The sequence below is a fragment of the Phocoena phocoena genome, chromosome 3 (genome assembly GCF_963924675.1).
Source record: "Phocoena phocoena chromosome 3, mPhoPho1.1, whole genome shotgun sequence".
Classification (NCBI taxonomy): Eukaryota; Metazoa; Chordata; class Mammalia; order Artiodactyla; family Phocoenidae; genus Phocoena; species Phocoena phocoena.
This window is the reverse complement of record NC_089221.1, coordinates 172746365-172773828: the sequence shown is the minus strand read 5'-3', so window position 1 is coordinate 172773828 and position 27464 is coordinate 172746365. Positions and strand designations below refer to the sequence as shown.

General features: G+C 64.9%; 2 protein-coding genes across 2 annotated transcripts; one reads left to right on the top strand and one right to left on the bottom strand.

The window, feature by feature from the left end:
* The first annotated feature begins 1599 nt into the window (after nt 1-1599).
* On the top strand, nt 1600-19919 carry STK11 (serine/threonine kinase 11). Its single transcript, XM_065874266.1, has 10 exons — nt 1600-2971; nt 10846-10929; nt 11739-11828; nt 12519-12651; nt 12742-12878; nt 13633-13760; nt 15925-15982; nt 16205-16398; nt 18358-18576; nt 19378-19919. Exons 1-9 carry the CDS (start codon nt 2682-2684, stop codon nt 18558-18560), a joined length of 1317 nt encoding a protein of 438 aa, XP_065730338.1. The 5' UTR covers nt 1600-2681; the 3' UTR covers nt 18561-18576; nt 19378-19919.
* A 3182-nt stretch (nt 19920-23101) lies between these two features.
* On the bottom strand, nt 23102-27269 carry CBARP (CACN subunit beta associated regulatory protein). The gene is made up of 8 exons (XM_065875332.1): nt 27177-27269; nt 26958-27097; nt 26628-26692; nt 26143-26287; nt 25772-25943; nt 25421-25558; nt 24794-25004; nt 23102-23499 (listed from the first exon to the last, which is right to left on the bottom strand). Exons 1-8 carry the CDS (start codon nt 27267-27269, stop codon nt 23102-23104), a joined length of 1362 nt encoding a protein of 453 aa, XP_065731404.1.
* Nucleotides 27270-27464: the final 195 nt, after the last annotated feature.

Sequence of the window (27464 nt, the reverse complement as noted above, 5' to 3'; positions counted from 1 at the left end):
TGTTTCTTCTTCTTCAGTTTTCTGGAAGAGATTGTTTGAAACCAATGTTATTTCTTCCCAAAATGTGTGATGGACATTCACGAATGAAACCATCTGGGCCTTAATTGTCTTTGTTCAAAGGTCTTTCCCAGGAATTCTCTGGCAGTCCAGTGGTTAGGACTCTGTGCTTTCACTGCTATGGGCCTGGGTTCAATCCCTGATGGGGGAACTAAGATCCTACAAGCTGTGCAGCCAAAATAAGAAAGGTTTTTCTCTACAGATTTAATTTCTCTAATAGATATAAAATGATGTAAATTATCTATTTCTTCTTGAGTAAGCTTTCATTTTAGTGCCTTTTCAGGTGTCGGTCCATTCCATGTTGACTTTATGGGCATAGAGTTGTTCCTATATCTAATCCTTGTAATATCTGCAGGGTCTGTAGTGATACCCCCTCTTTAATTCCTGATACAGGTCATCCTTTTTTCTTGGTCAGTCTGGCTAGAGTTTTATCAATTGTTTTGATCTTTTCAAAGACCGATCTTTTGGCTTCATCAATTTTCGTTATTCTTTTTCTATTGTGTTTCAGTGGTTTCTGCTCTGATCTTTATGATTTAGAAATCTCGGGCTAATCCATGTGTTCTGATTAGGACTTGTTGGTATGTTGGTGTGACTTGTGGCCCCCACCCCCAAAGCCACAGCAATCCCTCTTCTGTGGGTCATTTGAGAATCTGATGAAACTCACGGATGTCCCCAAGAACAAGCACATGGGCACACTCAATTTTGCACATAGGTTTAGGTAGTTCACAGGTGTCAGGCTCAGAACCACCAACCTGGAGCTCAAATCCGATGGTGTCAGCTCCCAACGTTTCCACTCAAGACAAGCAGTTTGTTCCGGCAAAGTAAGAATCTAGTGATAAAAAACAGAAAGGTAAAAAAAAAAAAAAAAAAACAACACAGGCCTGGAGGTATTTTCAGTTTCATTAAGGCGTAGTATTTTGCCAACTGTTTGTTTTTCATCCAAAGCACTTTGCTGGCACCATCCCAGCTGGGTTCTGAATTTTAGCCCGTGAGTTTCTTTGGGCAGACTCCGCCCAGCGCACCTCTCTCCCGATCTGGGCCGAGAGATTCTTAAAGGCTTTTTGCCTCGAATTGGCCACTTTCGGCTACTTTTTGACCCTTGACCTAGTCTCAAACGGGGTTTCGGGGGAGAGGACCTGGTAGGCACCCACCAGGGTCCCCGAGCCGCGTCCCGGCCGCGAGGGCTGCGCTCCGACCCTGCCGGTTCCGAGGACGCCGTTGGCACTAGCGACCTCCACCTCCCAGGCCCCAACCCCTCCCAGGTCAGCGTTGTGGCCTCGCCTCCGCACGCCTGTTTCCCGCCCCCTCCCATTGACGGTCGCCCCCGCGGACCAGTGATCAAGGAGTATCCACCCCTGGGGCGGGGCCGGGCTCCAGCCAATCCCCGCTAGGGCGCCCGCCTGGGTCCAAACGGCCCAATGGGGGGCGGCGGCGGGGCTCGCTTAGGGGGCGGGGCAGGCCGGTTCGGCCAACGGGCGTGCACGTCGGTGCCGCGAGGGGCGGGCCCGCGGCGGGCGTGCGGCAGCGCGGCGGCCCAGGGCGGGGGAGGAGGTAAACAAGATGGCGGCGGCGTGTCGGGCGCGGAAGGGGGAGGCGGCCCGGGGCCCCCGCGAGTGAGGCGGGGCGCGGCGGCAGCGGCGGCGGGTGCCGGCCGGCAGTGCGGCCGCCTTGCATGGGCTGGGTCCCCGCGCCGCCCCGCCTGCTCCACGCGCGCGGCGGCCGCGGCGGGGGACGCGCCGCCCGGGCTCCGGCGGCCTCCGGAACCCCGGCCCGGGGCCTGCGGCCTGCGCCTCCTCGGCCGCCCGGAGCCCCGCGCGGCCCGCGGCCCGCGGCCGACGGCGTTCGGGCGGAGAGCGAGCGCGGGCTGCCGTTTGGGGAGGGGCGCCCGCCGGGCCCGCGCGGCCGCTCGGGGTCCCGGGCCGGTGTGCGGGCGCCCGGGCAGTGGGCGGCTCGGACGGGGCTTGTTCCCTGCGGCCGACGGGCCCCGGGCAGCCCCGGCGCTGGCGGGAGCCGGCTGGGCCGGACGGAGGTGCCCCGCGCGCTCAGGACACGCACCTGCCGGCGTCTTGTGCTCCCCGGACGGCGAGGCCGGCGGGAGACGCCCCCGAGAGGCGCGCCCGGCCCCCGGCTAAGCTCGCCTGCCCAGCTCTGGGGGCCCCGGGGCCGGCCTGTGCGGGGCCCCCGGCGCGCGCCATGGGCCGCTGGTAATGGACGGCGCGGAGAAGACTCGACCCTGCCGCGTCCGTGTTCGTTCGAGGGTCTAAAGTCCCTGGAGAATGACCTAGCACTTCCCGGCCCCACCGGCCTCTCGAGGGCCCCCGTGGACGCGCCGGCCCGCCTCGAAGCTGCGAGGCCGGGCGGCCCCCAAACTTGGGACGCTGCGCACGCCCGGTTGCCCGGGCTCTGGACCAGGCGCGCCTCTTGAACTCACGTTCAGTACAATCGTTTCTTTTCCAAGAAGGGTTTTCCTTTTTTTTTTTTTTCCTTTTTTTGAGATTTTGTTGACTTTTATTTTTGAAGAAGGGAATTTGTGGGGGGGGGTGACAAACGGAAGAACCGTCCACCGCGAAGCTCAGAAAGGGGATAAGGGACCGCCGGCGGGAGTCGGAGGCCTGGGGTCTAGGATGGAGGTGGCGGACCCGCAGCAGCTGGGCATGTTTACAGAGGGCGAGCTGATGTCGGTGGGGATGGACACGTTCATCCACCGCATCGACTCCACCGAGGTCATCTACCAGCCCCGCCGCAAGCGGGCCAAGCTCATCGGCAAGTACCTGATGGGGGACCTGCTGGGGGAGGGGTCGTACGGCAAGGTGAAGGAGGTACTGGACTCAGAGACGCTGTGCCGGAGAGCCGTTAAAATTCTCAAGAAGAAGAAGTTGCGGAGGATCCCCAACGGGGAGGCCAACGTAAAGAAGTAAGTGCGGGCTTCCTGGGTGGGGGCGCGGCCCGCTGGGCGGCCCCCTCCTTCCTCCTTTTCTCCCTTTCTTCTCCCTCCATTTCTCGCTTTCTTCTTTTCGTCCTCTCTTTCCTTAAGCACCCGAGCCGACCAGCCGGGGAAGGTCGTGGGCAACTCGCTAGGGTACTTTGGTGAAGTCAGGCTAGCTTGTTGCGGTTGGGCGTCCTGTGCTCTCGGCCGATGCGGAACCCTCCTCGGAAGGGGGCGCCCCTCACCCCCTCTGCCCTCCCGGCTGTCCGGAGGGCTGAGGTGCCCGGCGGAAGCGGCCGGCGTTGGTTTGGCTGAGAGCAGTTGGGATCGGAAAGGGGCCTGCCCGCCGCCGGCAGGTTTCCGCGCAGCGCGCGTCTCTTAGTAGGGCAGGGGACACGCGGTTTGTTTATCCTGTTGGAGGGGGACCGTGCGCTTGCCAAAAATAATTGTTTGCACCGGCTTATCAGTCAGCAGGGGGGAACTTCGCCCTTTCTCACTTTCCTGGGATGTGACACAGGACACTTCGGCGATTCGCAGGCCCGGTGACTCCTGAGAAGGGGGTCGACTTGTGACCCCGCAAACTTTTTCACGTATTTTTTCAGGCACCCGTCTGCCCCTTGACATCCCAGAGATGGTGGGGTCTGTGTGCAGACCCCACCGCCGCCAGGACAGTGGGAGCCCTGCCTCCATCCCTCTTGCTGGTTTCAGGAGGGGCCACCCCTCCTTATCGCTGCTGCCCTGCCCGAGCCGAGGGGTTTATCTCACGGGCCAGGCGGCAGCGGGACTGGCTGGTGACCTTGGCCGGTACTGGGAGTGCTGCTCCCAGATCCACTTTCATTCCCTCCTCCTGGCCCCCCTGCTCTCATGTAGTGTGACAGCGCGCTGCCCAGCTGTTTTCGCCTGCTCTGGGCTGCCTAGGGTGGTCAAGTCGGGGAGCAGGGTGCTGAGACCTGATTGGCTGTGGTCAGTGCCCCAGCTATGGACCCCCAGCGAAGGTGGGGCCAGGTGCCCCAGGGCCAGTTGTTCAGTTCTCTGTGCCCGTCTCTTACCTGCAGGGTGGGGGTGGGGCAGGGGCCACCGGTGTCCTGGGGAGACAGGCCAGGGGACAGCAGATGCCCTCCTGTGGGCCAAGCGAGGCCACGCCTCTGATCAGATCCCCACTCCCTGTTTCTAAGTCACATTTTCTCATTAAGGCAGAAGCGTGTGGGGGAGACGTGGCCCTCGGGATGCCAGTTGGCCGTTGCTCCAGGTTGGGCACCGCCCCCCCGCTCTCCAGGGCTGGTCCTCGTCCTCCTGGCTCCTCTTAGGCTTCATCTCTGGATCTGTCCAGGGAACACGGTGCTGTGCTCTTGCAGACTGGATGCACCCTCCCTCCGCCTGAGGTCAGCCTGGGTCCGTGGAGGTGTTCTGGTGCCGGTGCTTTATGCTGGGCTGCTTTGGCACCCCAGGCCCCAGCCTCTTGGGAGTAGCACCCCGAGGTAGGAGGGGTTCCCAGAGCCCGTCCCCAAGGGGCCAGGCTGCTTTCCAGCCCCAACTGATCTGTCTGGCTAGAGTCGCCCAAGCCCACCCTGCTGGCCATCCCTGGGGCTTCAGGGAGTGCACGCATCCAGGGGCGTGGACTGGGGGCAGCAGAGCTGAGTGGGTCCCAGCCCATCCGCAGACGCGATGGAGGTGTCGAGCGCCCACTTCTGCCAAAGCGTGATGTACACATGATAAAGGCCCTCCCCACATGCAAATGCACATGCTCAAGGTCAAGTTAGGGGACGTTCGTTCACCACCCGAAGCGTACCCTCGCGCTCTGCTGCCCCACTGGAGGGTCACAGCCTGCTGGCTCCCAGTCCTCGTTTCCTGAGCGGTCAGCCATGGTCCCAGGAGCTGTGGAGACACAGTGTCCATCCGAAGAACCGGAGGGGAAACTGAGGCCCAGGAGGCAGAGTGGTTGGCGGTCCACAGCCGGCCTGGCAGTCAACACGAGGTGTCACAGCTGCAGGGCCTGGGCAGGTTCCTCCAGCTTAGCCCTAGAAGCGCAGGTCTTCACCTCTCTGAGGCCCCTTGGAGCGCAGCGCTGGCCCCGTGCGTTCGTCTCCCGTCTGCAGCGTGTGGCGTGAGGACTTGCTGGGTATGCGGCTGCGGGTTAAAACCCACTGCGCCTCCTTCCTTGGGCGCTGTGAGGGGGCGCGCCCTGCTCGGAGGCACCCTGTCCCCTTGTTCTGAGTCTTGACAGAGTGCCCCGGGTTGGAGGCTGGAGGAGGTGAGGCCCTGGGCTCAAGCAAGGGCTGGGTGTCCACTCCCTGGCCCAGAGATCCAGGCTTCTGGGTCAGCCTTGCCGCCAGGCGGCTGCAGGGAAAAAAGGCTCCTTTGTCTTGGAGAGACTTAATGAACTCAACTCCAGACTCTTCTCTTGGAGTGAAGCATCCAGAATTTTCCAGACAAGCCTCAGGAGTCCTCCAGCTCCAGTTGGGATGGGAAGCTTTTCCTTAAAGAATGCACTTTGTGTTAAAGGAGGTCCTCCCCCCTTGTGGCTCCTCCCAGGAGGGCTGCTGTGGGTCTGTGCTTGTCCCCCTCTTGCTCACAAAGACTAATGTGCTCTTATTGTAAAACGAAAGTTCTGAAAACCACCAAGAAGTAAAACAGAAATTACTCATCGTGTTAATACTAATGCCTTTGCCACACTCCCTTTGAGCCTTTCTTACCATGTTTTCGTTACCTATCCAAGCACTTTTTAATGAAAAATTAAACTCCTCTAAAGATCATTTTCAACAGTAAGTTGTACCTGCTTGCTTTCCCGGTTGGCAGCAGAAGCCGCGCTGGCGCCTCCCTGGCTGGGGGCAGCCGTGGGGTTTCGCACCCATACAGACGGTGGGCACACGCCCCTCTGACGCAACCCCCCGGGGAAGTTGGGTGGCAGATGGGCCCCGCTCACGGGATTCTCACCTGTCCCAAGATACTGTTCTTTGTGGGTTTTCATCAGCTGTTTAGAAGCGTACAGTGGCCAGGGCAGTCTGTGTGCCCCACGGCCCGTCTGTGTGAGGGCAGGTCAGGGTCTGTACCCAGTGTATGCGGGGTGCGGGCACTTAGCCGTGCGGGGCCGGCGCTGGGCGGCTCGCGGCCCTGCCAGCCTCCTTCATCGGCGTCCCTGCCCGTGTGGCTGGGGCCCAGCAGGCCGACGCCAGTCTCTAGGCTGGGCCTCCCTCGGCCAGGCCAGTAGCGACCGGCAGGTACTTAAACCTGGGGGGTGAGTGGTTGGGATTTTAGCACGTGCAGCAGAGCCTGGACTTCCTGGCCTTTGTTCCCGTCCTGAGTGGCCTCTGCCAGGTCCTGGCATCTGCTGGGGCACCTGCCCCCCACCCCCCATTGGGAAGGGTTCTGCCTTGAGGCCAGGCTGGCAGCGATAGGGCACAGCTGCTCCACTGAGGCGCCCCACACTGAACGTCCTCGCGGCCTCCCTGTCTGGTCCTTCCCTGGACAAGGTGGGTGACTGTGAGGTGCAGTGGGAGCTCAGGGGCTGTTGGGACACACCCCAGGCTGTGGCGCAGGGGGTGGGGGGGGACCCTGGCTCCTCACTCAGGAGTGTGTTGGGAATCACAGCAAAGCTGCCCTTTATCCCATGTTGACCTCGTGCTGCACGGCGATTTGTTCTTTTAACGGCTTTAATGAGACATGATTTACGTGACGTAAAATTCAACTATTAGCGGGTAACTCGGTGTCATTTAGTATTTGCAGAGAGTGCGACCATAACCTCTAATTCCAGGACATCCCTCCCATCCCCTCAACAGGAACCCCGCCCCCATCAGCATTCACTCCCCCAGCCCCTGACAGCCAGGAACCCACTCCCTGTCTCTATGGATCTACCTGCTCTGGACGTTTCCCACCAGTGGAATCACACACCGTGGGTCCTTCTGTGTCTGGCTTCTCTCACTGAGCATCGTGTTCTCAGGGTCCATCCACGTGGTAGTGAGTGTCAGGGCTTCACCCCTTTTCCGGTGATGTTCGTGGGTGTGGAGGGACGTGGTGTATCCACTCAACTGTCAGTGGACATTCGGGTTGTCCCCACTTGGTGCCCGTTAGGAATTGTGCTTCTGGGAAGCTGCGTGAGCGAGTGTTTGTGTTGAACTTCACTTTTAGTGAATTCCTCCTCATTTTAGTCTCTCTCCCAGATCCCCGATGGCCTCTTGCCATATGATTAGAAGCATCAGCAGAGAGGCCAAGGGGTGAGGGGGGGTCTTGCTCAGTGTCCCTCGTCCAGAGCTGCCATCGTCCCCTCCCCTGCTGTCTGTGGACCCATGCCTGTCACCATCCCTGTCTGGAGGGAATGAGGTGGGTGCCTCCCCGGCGGCTGTGGGATGGGCGACCGTAGTGGCAGCTCCTTTGCATTCCTCTGTGAGCTCCAGGGGCTCTTCCGTTTCCCTCCTGGGTAGTCAGCGAGTCCATCCCCAGCGTCCGCTCTGCTCAGGCGGCCCTGCAGGCAGGTCCCTGTGACACCCGCCCTGAGCAGCTGCGGCCAGGCCGGAAGGCTCGGCTTCCTGTCACTTTACTTCCTGCATCCTGGCTGAGCGCCTGGCTTTTCCTCTTTCTTTAAATACTGCTTTTCTATTTTTCCAGTCAGTGGTGTGCCTTGTAGGAGACGGAGAACTCAGAGAAGGTATAGCAGCTCCTCCCTGGCCGGGTCTCTGCAGTGAATGTCTCGGGGGTCCTCCTGCACGCCCCTTTTACCCGCTCGGAGCGCACATCTCCATGCCGCCTGTGGGTGTGGTTCTCCTCTTTCGGAGGAGCTGGACACTGTAGCCACTTCTCTGGTATCCATACTGGAACTTACACATTTTCCTCCAGGAGGTTTCCATCACGGTTAACTGCCCACATGAGCGCTCGATGCACCCACAGCGCGGGGACCTCCCTTCAGGGCTGGCTTTGTCGGCGTCAGAGTAGGGGGTGAGCTGTTTAATAGTGGAGGGAGGGGTGCTGCCGTCCGCCTCCTCCCGCACAGAAGTTTGCCCCAAAGGCAGTGGGCGGATGGGGAGGCGCGGCCCGGAAGATGGTTCCAGGCCCAGGTATCTCACGGCACAGAAGGCAGAGCCGTGGGGCTTGTCCTCGCTTTGGAAGGCCTGGGGTGAGCTCCCCGGGGCCCCTGGACTAGCCGCGGGCCCCCCTCCCGGAGCTGCCACGTGTGTTTTTGGCAGCCTGTGTCTGCGTTCAGGCGGGTTCCCACACTTGGGTCGGCAGACGCTGCTTGAAGCCTGGCTGTAAGCGCTCCAGGTGGTGGCCACGTGTTGGCTCCAGGTACGAAGGGCCTTCTGGTGTCCACACGTGCGGTTTAGTTAGCCCCTGCAGCGCCTCTGGATGGAGACGAGAGGGAGAGTGCCCGGAGCCAGCTTCCTGGGGAGGCTGGCACAGGGTCAGAGTCTGCGCTGGGCCCTCCCTCAGCCCCCCCCAGCTTGTAGCTCGTGACAGCTTGCTCCCCATGTGACACCCTTCCCTTCTGGGCCTCAGACCCCACGGCGGCTCTGGCCAGGTAGCTCAGCGGGTACTTGGCTGGCTGGGTGGACGGCAGGTGCCAAACACTGGTCTCTGAGGGGAGCTGGCTCTGCACCTGCCCCTGGAACCCCTGCCCCTGGGACCCCTGCGAGGAGTTCTGTACTCAGTCCTGGCAGGGACCCCAAAGGCCTGGTCACCACTGTCATGACAAAGGCTGCTGTGCCGTGTGGCCCGGGGCAGCCACCAGCCCTCGACTGTCAGAAAGGGAGGGGACTTGCCCACGGGGGAGGGTCCTTGAGTCCCCAGAGCCGAGCTCTGGCCCCGGAGAGCTGGCAGCAAGCAAGGCTGGGAGTCAGAGCTGTGGGGTGGTCTGGGCGAGAGCGGGAAGGACGCCTGGGGGCACAGCGCTGCTCCCTGGTAAGTGGTGGTGGACCCGGAGCGTCAGAGGTGCACCCAAGCCCCCACGGACAGGGCACCCACCTGACCGGGGCCTGACCCACAGGGGCCTGGTAAGGCCCGTCCATTGCAGGACTGAGTGAGTGAGTGGGATCTGGGGGACCAGCACTGGGGCCCGAGGTGGGAAGGTTCAGGGAGCACTTGCCAGAGGTCAGGAGGGGCTCACAGGCCAGAAGGGGCGGTACAGAGTCTGCTCCCCACACCCCAGGACGTTCCTGGTCCTTTATAGCAGGACTCTAACCTGGGCTGTCTTGCCCCCAGGGATACCTGGCGATACCTGGGGACATCTGTGGTTGTCACGATGAGGGAGGGGGGCTCCTGGCATCAAAGGGGTGGAGGTCAGATGCTGCTCCACACCCCATAGAGCCCAGGACACCCCAACGTCACAGTGCTGAGGTGGAGCTACTGTGTGTCATTTATTTGGGGGAAAATTGAGTGTGATCCCTGTTCACACTGGACACCAGGCTAAATCCCAAAGGTCAGGTGGTGTAAACCAGGGTGACCCCAAAGTCTGTGAGTCTCCTCCCCTCCCTCCCACTCAGGTGTGGATTGAAATGTGTGCAGCATCCCGGACCTCAGAGGTCAGGTGGTTAGGGGTAAGCGCGGAATGATGGGGGGAATGAGGGCAGAGTTACTGCTGTGCCCCGCAACCCTCTGGTGAGGGTGGGAGTGGGGTGGGGGGCAGGCAGGCAGTGAGCTCACGGGAAGCAGCTGTAAAGCTGTGTTTCCGCCAGCAAGTCGGTGGCCTCCTGTGCTATGGGTCTGGGGAGTGGGTGCTACACAGAAATGCTGTTTCCGGGGCATCCTCCCTTCAGAGGCTGCATGAGTGCTGGGCCGGGGAATCTGCATGGGAGGAGGACCTACGCTTGGGAGGGTGGGTGGTGTCGAAAGCACAGGATCCGCGCTGGTGTGCGAGGGTGGGGTGTGGTCAGGAACGGCCTCCTGGAATAGGCGACCTCTTCATGGAATGTGGACAGTGGGAGGCATGCGCCTCGGGTCTCATGACGTTGGGGACCCCTCACCTGCCCGGCTGGTCTTATGTTTCATGGTTGGGCTTCCCGGTGAGGACTTTAAAAAATCTTTATTGACGTATTATTCACATACCATGCGACTCGGTGACATTTAGTATCTTCATAGCAACTCTCATCTTTGTCTAGTTCCAGAACATTCCGTTACCCCAAAAGGAAGTCCTGTCCTCATCAGCAGTCACCGCATCCCATCCCCAGTCCCTGACAACCAGGAACCCACTCTCTGTCTGTAGACTGGCCTGTTCTGGACGTTTCCCATCAATGGACTCACACACTGTGTGTCCTTCTGTGTCTGGCTTCTCTCACTGAGCATCGTGTTCTCAGTGTCCGTCCACGCTGTAGCGAGTGTCAGGGCTTTCACCCCTTCTCAGGGTTGAGTGATGTTCCCATGTGTGGAGTTGTATCCGCCCTTGGGCTCCCGTGGACGGTGCTGCCATGAGCGCGTGTGACCGGGTCGCCGTGCTCTTGGTCCTCCCGGGCACGTGCCCTGATTGGAGGTGCTGGGTCAGTTGGTGACTGTTCAACCTTCCGTGGAGCTGCCCGGCCCCCCCCGCCGCCCCCAGCTCCTGTAGGGAGTCCTCGTGGAGCTGCCCTGACAGCGGCGGGGAGCCTGGGCTTCAGTTCCAGAGGGAGGAGTGGGTGGGGGGATGCGGGGACCTGGCTGGAGCCCCAACTCCCGCGTGCTCTCCTGCTGTCCCCTAGCGGCCTTCGCTGTGGTCTCTGTGCGTCTTCAGTTAAAATGCGGGTACGGGGCCTGGTCGTGTTGCTGGGCTCGAGGACATGCCCAGGACTAGCTGCCCCTGTGTGGAGCTGCTCACTCCAGTGCTGCCCTCTGCACGGTTCCTGGGGGCTGGCGGCACTGCCGGGCCGCGGGGCTTGGCTGACGCCTCCGTCCTCTGTCTTCAGGGAAATCCAGCTGCTGAGGAGGTTACGGCACAAAAACGTCATCCAGCTGGTGGACGTGCTGTACAACGAGGAGAAGCAGAAGATATATCCTTTTGGGGCTCGGGGTGCCAGGTGTTCCCTGAGCGCTGCCGACCTTGGGGCCGGGGCCCCTCTCCAGTGAGTGCCCACGGGGGGCGCTGCAGGATGCAGGCTGGTTCTCTGCTTAGACCTCCTGTTCTCATGTGGAGCTGGGGCCCTGCTGTCAGCCTGGTCCCTGGAGCGGGACGCTTTCCTGGCTTCTGTTTGGGGGGCTGTGTGCCCTGGCCTGTGGCGGATGCATGGGGGAAGGGATGGGGAGTGTGTCACCGCGGCAATGGTATACTGGGAGTGTCCTCGGCCTTCGCCCTTTACTCCTGGACTACAGCTCCGAGAAGCAGGGTATAGGGGCCCGGGGGCCTGCTGAGGGGCCTGTGTCGCAGAGGGGCCTGTCACTGACTCGCTGGATGCAGGGTGATGGGGGTCCTCTCCATCCTAGTCGCAGGGCTGCCCCTCCACGGTGTAGATGCGGCTGGGGGGCTTCAGCCTGGCCCTGGGCTCCCCACCCCTGCTCCGCAGCCCCACCCCTGTGCTGCCCTCGTCTCTCCCTGGCCTCCTGCCCCTGCTCAGGCCTTCTCTCCACAGGGCCAACACGCCCCTCCCTCGCTCCTTTGGGGGCCAGGGCTGGGGCTTGAGCTCCTCCTCGGGGTGTGGAATGACCGGGGGGCTTCCTGCGGCACCTGTGATCCCTCTGGGGTCTCCAGCTCACTGCACTAGTTCAGCTTTCACGCCCTAGCCTCTGTCTGTTCCCTGGGGACGGCCCATCTGGGGCAGGGTCTTGGCTGAGTGTGCTTTCCTTAGCACTGCCGCTGCTGCACGTATATGGTGATGGAGTACTGCGTGTGCGGCATGCAGGAGATGCTGGACAGCGTGCCCGAGAAGCGCTTCCCCGTGTGCCAGGCCCACGGGTGAGCGTGCGGACCCCACTGCTGCCCCCTCCGCCCCCGCCCAGTCACTCACGGGTCCAAGCGTTCGAACAACTTAATTCTGATCATCAGTGAAATGAAAGCTCAAGTGTGTTTCAAAACTCAGGGCTTTGGGGCTCAGTTTGCAGTCCCGCAGCCCGACAAGCTCCTCTCTATGCACCTCCCTGCCCCACTGTGGCCGCCACTGAGGCTTTGGGGCCTCCTGTGCTTGGGAAGCTGCTGACAGCGGCCTGTACTGCCCCGGCTGGCTAGTTCTCCTGGGCAGTCAACCCCTAACACCCAATTGCTGTAGGACCAGCTGGCCTGTGGCGTGAGGGGTCAGTGGGTTGGCCTGGGTCCCTGGCCCCAGGGGGGACGGGGGGGCAGCAGGGCTGTATCCAGGCCACAGAGGTTGGGGTGATAGCAGGGCCCGTGGGCTGCCCAGGCTGGGGGAGCAGCTGGGGCAGGTGCCCGTGGTGGGAGCTACTGCAGCGGGGGCCCAGGAGTGGCTCAGCCCAGCCACTGGCCCTCTGGTTCCCTGATGGGCTGCCCGGCACCGACGGCCCCTGAGCCTCGGCCTCCCATCCTTGGTTCCGCTGGGTCGCTGCAGGCAGCCGTTCCAGGCAGCTGAGGTTCCCGACAGGTGGGGCCGCGCCTCTTGGTGCGGTGGGTCACAGAGGTTGTGCCCTGCAGGTACTTCTGCCAGCTGGTGGACGGCCTGGAGTACCTGCACAGCCAGGGCATCGTGCACAAGGACATCAAGCCCGGCAACCTGCTGCTCACCACGGGTGGCACGCTCAAGATCTCCGACCTGGGCGTGGCCGAGGTAGGTGCCCCCCACCCCCAAACCGGACCCGGGGTGGGGTCCCGGCCCCACCGAGGGCCGCTCCCTGAGGGCTGTCTGGTGCTGCTACAGGCCCTGCACCCGTTTGCCGAGGACGACACGTGCCGGACGAGCCAGGGTTCCCCCGCGTTCCAGCCGCCCGAGATCGCCAATGGCCTGGACACCTTCTCTGGCTTCAAGGTGGACATCTGGTCAGCTGGCGTCACACTGTAAGTGCCCCTGGGCCTGGGTCCCTCCACCCCAGGGGTCCTCCCTCACCCCGCCTGGCCCCAGGTACCCCGTCTGAGCCCCAGGCTTCCCTGACCTGCCCCTCCTGGCAGGTCCCCCGGCTGCTGCCGCCCCCTAGAGTCTGTGAAGGCCACAGAGCCAGGGTCAGGAGCCCCCATGGGTGGTGGGACAGGCACTGGGACTGGCTGTCCTCCTGGCCCCCGCCCACCTTGGGCTTGTGCTGGTCTCCACCTGCGCTGCTTCCCACACCGGCCACAGTCGCTGTTGGGTGGGTGTTTCTGTCCTGACTCCTGGGGCTGAGAATTCTCAGACACCATGAGTCGCCGGCGATGCTCGGCCCACCGCTGTGAACCCCCGACCCAGACGCCGCCACGTGGTCATCTGTTCCTCCATGAGCTCAGGCGGCACCGAGTGGGCCTGTGTTCTCTGGAAGCCTCCCCTGCCCGAGGCGAGTTCATGCTGCAGCCCCCTGTGCGCGCAGCTGGTGGCGTGGGTGTCCCGTTTCATGTTACTGAGAGCTGACTCATATACCGTTGACCCACCATGTCAGAGCGTGCCATCCGGTGGCTTTCCATATCTTCCTAGTGAGCCGCCACCACTATGTGTTCCAGAACATTCTCCTCACCAAGTCCAAGTCCCCACAGGTGGGGGTGGTTAAGGTTCGGGACCAGGCTGGCTCCAGGCTGGGGCGCGAGGCAGGCCCTCCTGACTGGTCTGTCCTTCCCGGGGCCGCAGCTACAACATCACGACAGGCCTGTACCCGTTCGAGGGGGACAATATCTACAAGCTGTTTGAGAACATCGGGAAGGGGGACTACACCATCCCGGGGGATTGCGGCCCCCCACTCTCAGACCTGCTCAAAGGTGAGGCCCTCGAGGCAGGAGGCTGGGCTGTAGGGGTGGGTGGGCTGGCGGCGGGTACTGGGGCCCCCGTGGGTTTCCCGTGGGCCGGTCCTTCTCTGTGCAGTTCCCTGACATGGGGCAGGGCGGGGTGGTGCAGAGCCTAGTCGGGTGTGGAGAGCGGTGGGCGCGGGGGCGCCTGCGAGGGGCCGCTGGCTCCTCTGGGCTCCACTGCCTGCCCTGGGCCTTCGTTCCACCCTGTTCTGATCCCCCATCCCTACAGTCAAGTAGCAGCGGGGACCCCAGTCCGCCTGCTGAGTGGGGGTCTCCTGCGGGGGCCTCTTCCTGCTGCAGTTCCCGGCCCGTACAGCAGGTGGCGCTGTCTGTGTATGGCAGGGGCTTGTCTAGGTGTGGATGGGTGGGAGCCACAGCAGCATCCTGGGGCTTGCCTGAAGTTAGTTTTGATGACGCAGCACATGCAGGGTATCGCCCTGTGTGACCGGCACCGTCCTAGGTTCCCTGCCCACAGTCCCCGGGCTCTGTGTAACTGACCTGACCCTCGGCTTGTGCTGGACGCTGGGCCAGTGCCCGGCCTTCGTGTGATGCACAGCCAAGAGGATCTTCACAGTCCTGCGTGGCGCCTGAGCTTTCTGATGACTGAGTCTCGCCGGTTCTTTGGCTTGTTAGTGAAGGTGAAATGAAGCTGGGCGGCCGCGTTCCCAGTGCTCTGCGCCCCCCCCCTCCCCCGCAGTCCAGGCCTGCATTGCCAGCTGCCCCAGGACCCTCAGAGGGGTGGGCATACCGCCTGCCTGGGGTCTTCTTGGAATGTGGGAGGAGCCAGCAAGCGGGAGGCGGTGGCCCGGCTGGCTCAGTCCCAGCCCTCCCCACCTGAGCGCTCCTTAGCAGCTCGTGGGCCCCGTCCTTGGGGGTGCCCGGAGCGTGCCCCCTGGCCTCCTCCAGCTCCGCTGAGGGCCGAGGGCTGTTGCAGGCGGTGAGCTGTTGTTTCGGACTCTCCTTCCCTCGCCAGGGGCTGATGGGTTGGAGTTTCCTCTGTACGGAGCTTTCTTTGCTCCAGTGACACAGATGATGATCTGTTGCCACCCTCGCTCTCATAAACGCTCAAAACAGCCCCAAGAGGGGCCGACGAGATGGCAGAGGGCACCTGTGTCCCTGTCCCCAGATCCAGGCCGGGTGTCCCATTCTCGCCTCCTCCGCCCAGGCCTGCCTCGGGGCCTTTGCACTGCACTCCGCATGCAGGCTCCTCCCGGCCGCTGGGCTGTTGAGCCGCCTCCCCCGTGAGTCTCTGGAACACCGCGCTGGCCCTGCCCTCCTGCAGCGAGCCCACAACCCTGACCTTTCCTCCTCTCTCACACCACTCAGACACTCAGCTCTCTTGAGCCCCAGCTTCTGAAATGGCCTCTCGTTTCCTGAGAACAAAGGCACCTCCAAGAGGTGGTGTGCAGAGCCCTGCTGCCCCCATCCCCCTCTCTGCGTCACGGTCGGTCCTCCTGTGGGGAAGGGGGTGGGCACTTGAGCATGGTGGGGGCTGGGGATCTCGGGCCCTGGGCCCCCTGCAGCCCTGCGGAGGGGGGTGCTGCCCTTTGCTGCTTCGGGCCAGCCCAGCCTGCAGGTCAGCCTTGCCCCTTCTGAGTGTCCGGGTGCCGGGCAAAAGGCCCTCACACCAGTGTCTACATATGGTGTGTTGCCCTCGAGGCCTCCGGTTCTCCTGCTGCCGCCTCGGGGGGCTTTGGTGTCCTGGCTAGAATGGCCAGTCACAGGCTTTGCTGGCCAAAGCTGGTGGGCACCAGCAGGGGCGAGCCATGTGCTTTGTCTCCTTAGGGCGTGTGGACAGGTTCAGGGTCACTGGGGTGGGCTGTCCGTCCTGCGTCCCAGCCTTTTCTGGTCTTGGTCCTCCCAACCTGGCTTTGCAGTGTCTGCCGGGCAGCCCCTCGTGTCAAAACAGGGAGACGGCCCCAGTTGTGTCCTTCTCCGTTCAGCTGGGGGCTTAGCATCTGCCCCCATGCTGGGCGCCCGGCTGTAGAGGCCAGGCCTGTGGGGGAGGGGGCTCCGTTCACTCACGCCACCCCCTCCCCTGTACGGGCACCCACGGGCGTCCCCACCTCTCCCAGGCAGGGGAGGGCCCTCTGCCCGTGCTGGCCCCTGCACCCACCGCTGGTCTCCCCGGCAGGGATGCTGGAATACGAGCCGGCCAAGCGGTTTTCCATACAGCAGATCCGGCAGCACAGGTGAGTCCCCGTGGGGCTCCCCCACTTGGGGGCCCATGTGGTGAGAGCGAGTGGGGGCAGGGGAGGGGGAGGTCAGGGCTGCGGGGGTCTTGCTGGCTCAGTCTCTCCCGTTGGGCCCCTTCTCCCTCCCCCACCCCGCGTAGTTCTCAGCGGGAATTGGGGGTGGGCCCACGTGGTAAGCCAGGCAAGCCTCCGGCTGCCCTGACCTGCCGGCTTCCGTAGCTGGTTCCGGAAGAAGCACCCGCCGGCCGAGGAGCCGGTACCCATCCCGCCGAGTGCGGACTGCAAGGACCGGTGGCGCGGCATGACAGTGGTGCCCTACCTGGAGGACTTGCACGGCTGTGCCGACGCTGCGGATGACGAGCTCTTCGACATTGAGGACGACATCATCTACACTCAGGACTTCACGGTGCCCGGTGAGTCCCCGGGGGTCACGGAAGAAGTGGGGAGGCCCTGCCCCCGGCCCAAGGGTCCGGTGGCCCTCCCCGCAGTGGCCACCCTTCTGACGAGTGGCCTTCTTCCCCAGGTGGCGAGGAGGCGTCTGAGGCAGGGCTTAGAGAGAGAGACCCGCAGGAGAGCCAGTGCTCAGACCTTTCTGGAGAGGAAACTGAGGCCAGGGCCGCCAAGGAGCTCCGGGCAGAGCCCGGGCCCTAGTGTAGCGCTGCCCCACCCGCCTCCCCGCGGTGCTGTGCTGTCCCGGGGCTGGTTCCGCAGGCTCCTGCATAAAGGTCTGCCCCGCTGAGCGTGTGCGGGTCATGCTTGTTTCCTTCCGGCTCACCGGCCAGGGCTTAGGCGTTTACTGTAGAAAGAGCCCGTGTGCAGGGTGGCCAGTGGGGCCTCCAGGGAGCAGCCCCAGGGTGGGTCCGCGTGTCCCACTCTCCTGGGGGCACACTCAGGCCTCTGGTGCATCTGGCTGCAGCTGTTCCCCATGGGGTCCTGGGGTCAGGTGGGATGCCCCGCCCTGGGAACCCTGGCCACAGTCCAGTCCTGAGGCCTCCTGGATTCTCCATCCTTTCCACAGGATAGAAGCAAGGTGTCCTGTCTCTCAGAGGCACTAGGGCCCCGGGACAGGTGCCTGAGCGTGAGCCTTGCTGGTCAGCCGGCTGTAGAGGCACTGACCACACACCGTCTCTTCAGGCCTGTTCCAGAGGCTTGGGGCTGCTTTGCCTGGGTGGGGGAGGCCTTGTTCAAGAGCGGCTCTCTGGGCCGGAGCCAGATCCCTGGCCTGGGAACGTCCTCCACGTGAGACGTGGGGACGGACGGTCCTGTGCTGAGGTCGGGCAGCCGCTTCTCGCTGACCTGCCCGTGGGCCGGCAGCGGGCTGTGTTGGGGCTTCTCCCGTTCTTGTCCTGTCGTGTGGTCACGGTCAGAGGCTCTCAGCTGCTCCCCTGGGTCCCTGGTCCTGCCGTCCACCCTGAGGGCTGGTGCTGGGCCTTGGGCCGGGTGTTGGTTGGTCGGGGCCAGTGGCCCCAGTGCCTTGAGGGCATGTGGGGCAGATCCCGTGCCCTCCAGCCACCCTCCGACCGTGGTCACTGTGCCAGAGGCTGGGCCCCAGGTGATGTGCGCAGAGTTTCGGTGCTCGGCGCCCCTGCAGCCCCCCTCCCCCTTTAGAGCAGGCAGCTGACACTGCCCCACGCTCTGGGTTCTGACCTGAGACGCTTCCCGGTCATGGGCCGGTGCCTCCCGGCTAGGTTCAGAGGCTGAGTCAGGCACAGGACGCCATTGGTGGAGACGGGGCTCCGTGTGCAGAGGAGATGGGCTTGAGGCAGCTGAGGGCAGTTTCCTGCCGACATCCATGGGAGGGGGGTGCACAGTGGGCAGCACGGGCTTCCCGCACCCTTCCCTCCCCCCACGCCTCAGCAGGGACAGAGCGGGGCGGGCGGCCCCGGGCCAGTGGCCCTGGGACCCGGTGAGCGTTGGCAGCCCACGCGGTCGGGGCCGGGGCATGGCAGGCACCTGTGACGGCCTCTCCGTTTGTGCCCGGCGTGGAGAGCCGGGGCGGGCTCTTGTGGGAGAGACGGTGAGTCCGGACATCCGGCCCGAGCCCAGCCCCTCCAAGTCCCACGGGGCCCAGCGAGGTCTGGCCATCGCACAGGTGAGAGAGCCAAGGCTCGGGCCCCAGGTCCCTGATGTCCACCGTGTTCCCACCCACCTGAGTGCAGGGCTCCACTCACACCTGAACAAGCAGGTGAGCATAGGCTGGGCCCCGCCCCAGCCAGCTCGAAGGCCAGCCCCGCTGCTCCCTGGATGGGGGCCCCATTGGCAGGACCTGGTGGGACAGGTGGTGGAGGTGCCCTGGGCCCGGGCAGGCGGGGCGCTGGGGGCGTGTTGGTCGGGAACCCCCAGTCAGCACAAGTTTGCCTTCTCCCTCCTAGGACAGGTCCCGGAGGAGGAGGCTGGGCGGAGCGCACAGAGCCGGGGCCCGCCCAAAGCCATGTGTGTGAATGGCACCGAGTCAGCCCAGTTGAGCGCCAGGTCGAGGGCGGAGCGCCGGGCCAGTGCCGCCTCCAACCCCGCCCGCAAGGCCTGCTCGGCCAGCAGCAAGATTCGCCGGCTGTCAGCCTGCAAGCAGCAGTGAGGGTGGCCGCCTGCAGGTGGGAAGTGGTGGGGACCGGAGGAATGGGTTGGGGGTGTGCCGTGGGCACTGCCCTGCTTGGCTGGTGTCACTGTCACGGCCTCTGCTTGTCGCCCCCGGGGTCTGGGTTGGAGGTCACTTTTATCAGGGCGTTGGTCACACACTGGGGTCGGGGGGCGGCGTGTGCCGGATCAGGGCCCCTAAGCCGGCAGCCTGTCTTGCAGACCTGCGGGGCTCACCCCCACCCCGCCAGGCTGCTTCTGCGACAGGGTGATGCTGGCGTCAGACCAGGCTGGGGGTTGGGGGGTGAGCAGGCCAGGAGGGGCTGGGCTCTGAGGCCGTCATCTCCCCTCCCTGCTTCCTCTTCCCAGCCCTGACTGCCCAGTCCACAAAGGGTGATTGGGCCCCAGAGGCACTGGAGACCCCATCGCCTGCTCAGGATGTGAGCAGTGGGGTAGGGGCCTGAGGCTACACAGCCCCTGTCTAGCCATGTCCCCTCTCCCAGGGAGCTGCCCCGAAACACCTCCCAAGGAATTTGTATGCCAGCAGCAGAACCAGCCAGGTGGGGTAGGAACTCTTTGGAGGGAGGCCCGGTTCCGTGGCAGAAAGGCCGTGCTTAATCCCACCAGGTGGCCCGAGATGCCCGGAGTGGCTCTTGAGGCAGCGCAGCCCTCCCTAGCCTCCTGAGGCGTCTGACAGCACTGAGGCATGACCAGGCCTCAGTTTCCCCACCCTCTGGGCGGCCCCAGGGGGGCCTGCTTCCTGGGATGCAGGGCCTTTCGTTGACCCAAAAGTGACCCACCTTCTGTTCTGGTCTCAGCCTGTCTCCAGGAGCCCCGGCCAGGTCCTGCTCAGTCTTCCCGCCGACTGCTGGCCTGCTGCCCACTGCCCAGGAAGGCCGCCGCTGCACCCTTTGTGCTGACTGCCCCTCCGGAAGCCGGAGGGTCCTGGAGGGCTGTGGTTGGGGGACAGTAGGGACTGGGGTCCACCCTCCCCTGGTGGCCGGTGGACACGACCTCCTGCTGACTGCAATCCTGTGCTGAGCCCCTTCCCCCCACCGGGGGAGGAGGGAGTGGGCCCGGCACGGCCCCACGCCAGCCCTCGCCATGCACTTTACGTTGAGACTACTGGTTCTCGCCCGCCCCGACCCCTCTTTTTACTCTGCCGCTCGTTAGCGCCTCCCACACCTGGTGATGTGTTCCCACCAACCACAGCCTCAGCGGGACGGGCAGGACAAGTGGGCCTGTCGACCGAGATGCATGCCCAGTGCCCAGGGGAGCCCCGCGGCTGCCTTGTTTTCATTGTTTGGTTGGTTCTTTTTTCTTCTCCTTTTTTAAGAAAAAATAAAACAGGTGGATTTGAGCTGTGGTTGTGAGGGATGTTTGGGAACTGTGGGTGGCAGGACGTGCTGTCAGGTGTGTGTGGGGGGGTCTGAGTCTGAGCCTGAGCCTGGGGCCCTTTGTGGACCCCACAGTGGACGGGCTGGCCCGGGTCTGCAGGTCTTGCTGGTGGTGCCGGGTGGAAACGTGGGCCTCCCACGCGTGTCTGCCTCTGGCCATGCTGGATCTCTGTGCTCTCTGGTGACCCGGCTTCCCCAGAGCTCCACAGGCCCCTCTGCTCAGCCCAGGGGCCACAGCTCCACAGTGCAGTGGCCAGGGGGGCCTGATCCCCTTTCGTCCAAGGCCTGTGTACTCCTGGGTCCCCAGAGAAAACCCAGAGCAAGCAAGAGTATGCAGTAAATATAATCAATCAGAAAACAGAACACAAACTCCATCACTGGATGGTACACAGCACGAAGCTTCGAGGGGCGGGGCAGGGCAACTCGGCCGCTGGCGAGGGCTGCCCCATCTTTTGGCAATAAATAAAGCTTGGGAAACTTGAAACCTTGACCGTTTGGGTTTTGTGTCTCAAACACTGGTGAGTCCTGGCTGCTCTTTGGACGGTGTGGTTACGGGAAGTGCGGCCCGCTCAACATGCGGAGGGCGGGTTCAGGGTGCAGACACCAGGAGGGAGGGGGACCGGGGGGCGTGTACAGGGCTGGGGGCGGCGGCGGCGAGTACGGTTATTGCTCGGAGGGGGCGCGGACTGCCGCGAGCACTCGCCGCGGTGAGGTAAACGGCTTCGGGGGCTTGGAGGCCACGGCCTCGAGCTAACCTCACAGCCCGGGCCCGCGCGCCCTCTCTTCGCGGAGCCTCGGCACCCCTTGGTCCCTGCGCGTGCGCCTTAGCGCGAACTCCGGCGCGTGGTAACCGGCCGCGTGCGAACCGGCCGCGTCGCTAGGCTCGATTGGTGTTGGGAGGGGCGCTCTGCGCATGCGTTTCGCGCAGTCGGCTCGCTCTGCCCCTCCAGGATGCAAACCCTACGCATGCGCTTCCCGTTGCGTCGTGCAGTGGACGCGGCGGCCCCGGTCACTAGACCGAGGCCGCTGTCTGGGACCAAGGGAAGTTGAATGTGGTCCTCGGAACCCCTAAGTTGAGAATCCGCCACACTCCCTTTAGTCGACCCGATGAAGTGCCCGGAGGGGACTGTGTGCGTGCGCACTTTGGGCTGGCGCAGGGTGCCTGGGGCACTGCGTGCGTGCTCGAGGCCCGCGGTCCCAGCGCAGGCGCCCCGGGGCGTCGCACTTCAGGTGTGTCCAGCGCCGAGGCCCCGCCGGTGCCGACTAAGCTGACGAGGTGGGCGCGGGGTGCAGGCTTAGACCGGGCTGTGGTCGGGGGACGTGGGCGCGGCCACAGCCAGCGCAGGGGCCACGGCGACAGGCTGGGCCAGGCGTGGCGGGAAGAGCCTGTCGTCGAGGCTGGCCGCCAGCTTATCCAGCAGCGCGCCGGGGGGCCCGGCGCATAAGCCGGAGCCAGGGCAGCCGCCGCCGGGCTCCTCCTCGATGACGGGGATGGGAGGCGCGGCCGGGTCGTCGCCCACACGGACGTCGGGTGGGCAGTCGACGCTGTCTCCGCGGCGCAGGGGTGCGCGTGCGGGGCGGGGGGCGCCGGGCTGGGCTGCGGGTGGGGCGGAGGGTGCGGCACGCGCGCCTGGGTCGCTGTGCTGCCGGCCGCGCTGCTGCCACTGCTTGCGCGTGTGGGGGTGCGGGTGTGCGCGCGCGCGGTGGCGCGCTGCGGCGGGAGGGGCGTCGTCGAAGTGCGGGTCGTGGCGCAGGAACTCGTGGAACAGCGCGTCTGTCTTCTCATCGATGCTGTAGTCGCGGCGCGGGGCGCGGCGAGGCCAGGCGCGCGGGCTGCCAGGCCGGGCGGGCGCCTCGGGCGCGGGACCCTCGAAGCTGCAGCCCACGGTGGCTTCGCGGCCCGAGCTCGTGAAGGAGGAGCGCTTCTCGGGCGCGCTGGGGGGCCCGTCGTCGCCCGCGCCGCGGCCCTCGATGCTGGCGTAGCCGCTGTCCATCTGCAGCAGCTTGCGCGGCCCGCCCGCCTCGCCGTCCGCTGTCCGTGGTGTGGGCGGCGGCGAGGGTGGCGGGAAGGCGGGTGCGGCGCCCCCGGAGCCCGAGCTGTCGCCGCTGCGCACCGAGTCGCGGTCGTTGCCGCTGCTGCTGTGGTCTGAGGCGGTGGCCGCGTGCAGCTCGAGCGAGGCGCGCAGGCTCCAGATGTCGCGGTAGATGGTCTGGGCCTGCTCTGGCTCCGCGTCTCGCTCACCATCTGAGTCTTGCTGCTGCTCAGGCCCCGCGCTGACGCCGCACTCCGGGGGAAACTCGGGGCTTGCTCCTCCTGCGGCGCCCACCTCCTCGGCTGCCTCTATCCTGCAAACCAGGCCGCAGCCGTCAGGAGGCAGCCCAGGCCCCCCGCACCCCCTCCCCGGCCACCCTGCCTCTGGGTCCGGGAGGGTGGGCACGGGTGGGAACCCTCTAGGGTTGGCCAGGCCCTGTGGAAGATGATGGATTTGCATGCTGCCTGTTCACTCTGCACTGGATGCTTTTCGAGTAAACCCAGAGCCGTCCTGGCGCCTGCCGTTCAACCAGGGCCTCTTACAAAATGTGACCAGAGCATCTGCAGCCACTGCAGGAGGTTGGCCCCTCGCCCAGAAAGAGTGAAGGCTGTTCTCGAGAGATGGCCTTCTTTGACTAAGAGCTTCGTGTACCAAGGGGTGGCTGGGGATGGACTGGACCAAGCAGGGTCCAGCTCAGCCCATACGCCTGGGTGACTCTGGGTGTGTCACCTCAGCCCCCCACCATAGACTGACAAGTAGGCAGGAGGAAGATACACACAAAGGAAGTGTTAACTACCCAGACCAGGAAATGCCCAAGAGTTGGGAGCCCTGCTCCCGGGATCCAGTTCCCCATCCCACTGACGTGGGCCCAGAGCTTCAGCAGAGTTGTCCTTGGGCTGGGGGAGGGGGTACCGCTGGCAGAAGTGGTCACAGCAGTTTCTGAGTAGCGGCCTCCAGCCCTCAGGAGCATGGACAGACAAGAGGGACCCTGGGGCCACAGCGGAGCCCTTCAGGCTCCACCAGGAAGCAGCGATACCCACGCGGGCACATACCCACAGCGGCCCTACTTGAGCAGGCATTCTGTTTTGGAGGCCCCGCCCGCCCCTCTACCCTTACCCAGTCTCCCCCTGCTTCCCTCCTCTGGTCCGTGCTGGAGAGGTGGCCCCAGCGAGGCAGCCTCCGGGAAGGACGGTGGAGCCAGAGGAACACGAACACGACCGCCTGTCCGAAGGGCGGGGAGAGCGCTCCCTGGGCCACCTATGGGGGATGGGGTGGGGCAGGGGCCCACCCCTAGCACCTCTATCTACTGAAAAATACCTGCCGAGAGTGGGGGGCGGGCTGGCGGGGCTGGTGGGGCTGGCCAGAAAGGGGCAGGGGCTCGGGAAGGCCACAGTGTCGCCAGCGCTGGCGATGTACTGGATGAAGTCCACGTGGGGGGCGTCCCCCTCCTCGTGCTCCATGCTCTCGCTGGCTGCCCGCTGCCGCTGGAAGTGGTGTCGCTTGGGGGAGCCTGTGCAGAGGAAGGTACAGCAGCCTGCCTGGGCCCCTCCCACCGCGGGCCCCACCCCCTGACCCCTGAGCCAACAGAGCCAGCCTGGACCAGGTGAGCGTGTACCCAGCCGTGCAGGTGGGGAAACCAAGGCGCCCAGGGCAGAAAGACCAGGACCGAAAGCCCAGCAGCCAGGGCGGGCGGGACTGGAGGTGCCAAGGTGGCAGCATTGGTCCGAGTGGCCCTGGCAGGCAGGTGTGGCCAGAGCACAGCCTTGTCCTGGACACCAGGTAACAGACACAGCCCGGCTAAAGTGCCAAAGAAGGCCGAAGGTGGGGGAGAGTGAGGGACAGGTGAGGGGGGAGAGGTGACGCCCTCTCCTGCCAGCTCCAGCCCTGCCGGCCCAGGGCCAGGACCCTCCCACAAGGGAGGCCTCAGTGGGAAAGCCTCAGGCGTGGGGATGACAGTCACCCAGCAAACAGGTTCTGGGTGCTTCTGTGCCCGCATTTGCCTATAATCAACCTCCCGAATCACAGGCTCTGTCTGGGCTCCCAATGGCACAGTGGGACGAGCCCTCCCCTCCCCTCCCCTCCCCTCCCTGGCCAGGAGCACTTCAGCCAGAACTCACCCCTCCCCCCACCCCACAGCAGCTGGAGCCGGGCTCCAACAAGGGGACTGGCACTGTCACTGGCCACGCACCTTCCCTGGCCTCCAACACTGCTCGTCCCCTCACCCCGCCTTTCCTGGCAGTGGGACCCACCACCTCCGCCACAGGGCAGCAGGCACCCCAGCGCCTGGCCCCGCCGAGCTCCCATGAGCAGGGATGGTTGTAGCTGTTGGTGCCACCTCCCCCCCAAGACACACATGCATGGTCCTTGGGTTGAGGTTTGGAAGCCCTGTATCCAGGGCCCCGTACCAGGGGTCTGCAGGATCGAAGGCCCACCACCTGTAGTTGTAAATAAAGTTTTATTGGTCAAAGCTGTACTCTTTTACACGCCATCTAGGGCTGCTTTCACGCCACCGCAGCAGAAACACTGACCGCAGAGCCAGAAACACACCATGCAGTGCCTTGTAGGGGACGCTCGCTGATGCCCGCTCTAGCCTGACAACCCCTTGTTTTACCGCGGCTCAGCGTGCAGCCCTGGCTCTTCTCCTGACCAGCTCTGACCTTGGGCGAGATGCCCGCTGGTAAGCGGGCGATGCCGGCCAGCATGGGGTGGGCGCTGGGGACCCCTCCCAGGGTGCAGAGCTGCCTGCTCCACATTCTCCTGGGGCCGCCCCTGGGCCTCGCTCCCCACCAGGGACCACAGCTCACCTCTCGTGTCCAGACTGGACGCCCGCTGGCTGGGCTCCAGCTTCCATTTCTTGACCTTGAAGTAGGGGCTGGCCCCGTCCAGACTGGCGTGGCGCCTCAGGCGGGTGAAGAACTGCAGGACGGGGCCTGCCCCAGAGGCTGGGCCCGCCTCCCCAGGCCCTGCTGCGGCCCCCGGCCCACCAGGCTTGGCACTCCTGGCCCCTGCGTCCAACTGTGAGGGAAGAGGGATGCTCTCAGACCCCCCAGCCTCTCCCTGCTGCACTAGTGCCAGCCCAGCCCAGGCCACCCGGCACTCACACAGAAGGCAGAGGAAGAACAGGGGGCTGGGGGTGGGCTGGGGCCTCCTCCCCCCGAGACCCTGCCCGAGAGGCTCCCCAGGGCTTGGCCAGGCGCTGGCCACCTCTGTTCCCCCAGCCCTGGACACAGGGGGTCCCGTCCCCTGGGCTGAGATGGGTCCCTGACCACACCCTCTGCAGCTGTTGGACTGCCCTGTGTGCAGGTGAGCCAGCCGTGCATGTGCCCTGTGTGCCACCTGCCCCTCTGCCTCCCAAGCTCGGGGACCAGGCAGGGGGCCCCAGGCTGCCCCGTCCTGGAGTGGGACGGGGGATGCATGCGCGGGGGCCTCACCGAGGTGCCTTCCCCAGAGTCACTGGAAGCCGAGGGGCTGATCTCGAAGTCGGCAGGGCCCACGGCCGAGTTGTAGGGGTCACCTGGCAGGGCGGAGCTGGGGCCCACAGAGCGGCCGGTGAGGGCCTTCCCCGGGGGCTGTGGGACAGAGCCGGGGTGGGGAGGAAGCAGTGACAGGTCAAAGAGCACGGGTGGGGGGGGGTGCGTGATGGACCCGCCACCCGCTGGACCCGGCCAGGCCCCACTCCCCACCCGGAGGTGAAGGGCGCAGCCAGAGGGTGGGAAAAGTGGTGCCTGCTGGGGGAGGTGGGCCGCCCCTGAGCTCCGGGCCAGCTGCCACCCCCAACTCACCTGGAATATGGCAAGGCTGGCCTTGGGGGCGGCCGTGGGGTGGGGTGTGGCGGTTGCACTGGCCTCGCCTGAGTCACACTCGTGGATGGTGACGATCTTGAGGGGCGGCAGGTGCAGGTGGGTGAGGCGGGCGTTCTTCAGGTGGTGGAAGTCCCCCTCGGTCAGGGTGTACCTGCGCCCAGCGCGCCTGCCCGTCACCTTGGGCGAGCTGGGTCCCTCTGCCCACACCCCAGCGTCCTCCCTGGCCCCACCGTCACCCTGCCCGCCGGGAGTGGGGGACAGCCAGGCACCGGCGGGGGCCAGCTCCGCCCCACAAGCCCAGCGCAGCAAGGTGACCTCCCAGGTGAGCCCCGGCACCGGGCCCTCCTTACCGGCGGCCCTTGTCCTGCGCCTTCCGGCTCTGCTCAAACAGGGCCGCCTCGTTGAAGGACACCCGGCGGCCGGTGGAGCTGGTGGACAGGAAGCGCTCGGTCTCGGCGTCCTGGCCCTCGGGCTCCTCCCCCCTGAACTCGGGGTCTGCGAGGAGAGCCAAGAGAGGGTGGGCCCCGGGTGGGCCGCGCCGGGCGCCGGCGGGCGGCTGGGCTGCGGGGCCGGGTCGGGAAGGGAGCGCCAAGGGCCCGACTGACCACCGGGGGCGGGGTGGGGGGGTGGAGGGCACTCGCTCATCCGCTCACACACTCACTCACGCAGCACGCGCCTGTGAGCACCTACGCGTGGGCTTAAGGAAACAGAGATGAGTCGGACTCGAGCTGCGCCCAGTCTGGTGGGGGAGACAGACAGACACAGATGGTCAGGCGGCCCGGGGGCGGGGCGGGGGGGACAGACGGGCGGCGACAGGCCTGGCAGGGCTCCTCACCTTGGGCAGGGTGGGCGCCGTTGTCCAAGTAGCTGGTGGTGGTCTTCTCTGCTTCCTCTGTGGCTCTGGGGAGTGGCAGCAGGAGAGCAAAGTGGGCCAGAGGACCCAGGGCGCTGCCCACGGGGTCCCCTGCAGGGCTCATGGCCACCGGGGCATCCCGAGCTCACGGAAGCCCACTCCCTCGGACCCACCCCATTCTCCCAGACTCCTGTGCAGACACGTGGACACCGTCAGTCAGAAGCAGGCCCAGCGCCCCTGCGGCGCGGGCCCTCAGGCTGACCTGTCCCAGCTCCCCTGCGGGTTGGGGCGTGGGGCTGGGGACCCGCGCACCTGTGGACGCGCCTGTGGACTTCCCAGCAGCGCCTGCAGAGCAGCAGCGCGCCCGACAGCACCACGAGGGTGCCCCCAACGAAGAGCGCCATCACCACCACCAGCAGCATGTAGTTGTCCAGGACAGGGTCGGGCTCCCCCTGCGGGGCCAGCGTCAAGGGTCAGGGCCTGTGGGCGTGGACTCTGGAGGCCCCGCCCCCCACCCACCCCCTCACTCACGGTGGGGCGGCCCGTGGCGTTGTCCCACGTCGTGGTCAGGGCGACCGTGGTGGAGGTGGTGGCGGCCGTGGCCATGGTGGCCGTGGGCTGCATTCTGAGGCTAGGAGGAGGGGCCTGGAGGGGCAGGGCCTGCTCAGCTCCAGCTCCTCTGTCCCTCCTCCCGCTTTCCCGGGAGCTCGAGCAGGGAACCACACAGGGCGGTGACTCACGAAGAGGTGGGGGGGAGCCTCGAGGCAGCCCCCACCCGGGTCAGATCAGACATCCATGTCCCCATCTTTGAAAAGGGGG

Bases quoted from the DNA above. Each gene is read 5' to 3' on its own strand.
- STK11 (XM_065874266.1), top strand. From the start codon at position 2,682: ATGGAGGTGGCGGACCCGCAGCAGCTGGGCATGTTTACAGAGGGCGAG. The intron at 2,972-10,845 runs GTAAGTGCGGGC...CTCTGTCTTCAG, and splicing joins GGGGAGGCCAACGTAAAGAA to GGAAATCCAGCTGCTGAGGA. The intron at 10,930-11,738 runs ATATCCTTTTGG...CCGCTGCTGCAC, and splicing joins AACGAGGAGAAGCAGAAGAT to GTATATGGTGATGGAGTACT.
- CBARP (XM_065875332.1), bottom strand. From the start codon at position 27,269: ATGCAGCCCACGGCCACCATGGCCACGGCCGCCACCACCTCCACCACG. The intron at 27,098-27,176 runs GTGAGTGAGGGG...CTGGCCCCGCAG, and splicing joins ACGCCACGGGCCGCCCCACC to GGGGAGCCCGACCCTGTCCT. The intron at 26,288-26,627 runs GTGAGGAGCCCT...CTCTCCTCGCAG, and splicing joins CGGCGCCCACCCTGCCCAAG to ACCCCGAGTTCAGGGGGGAG.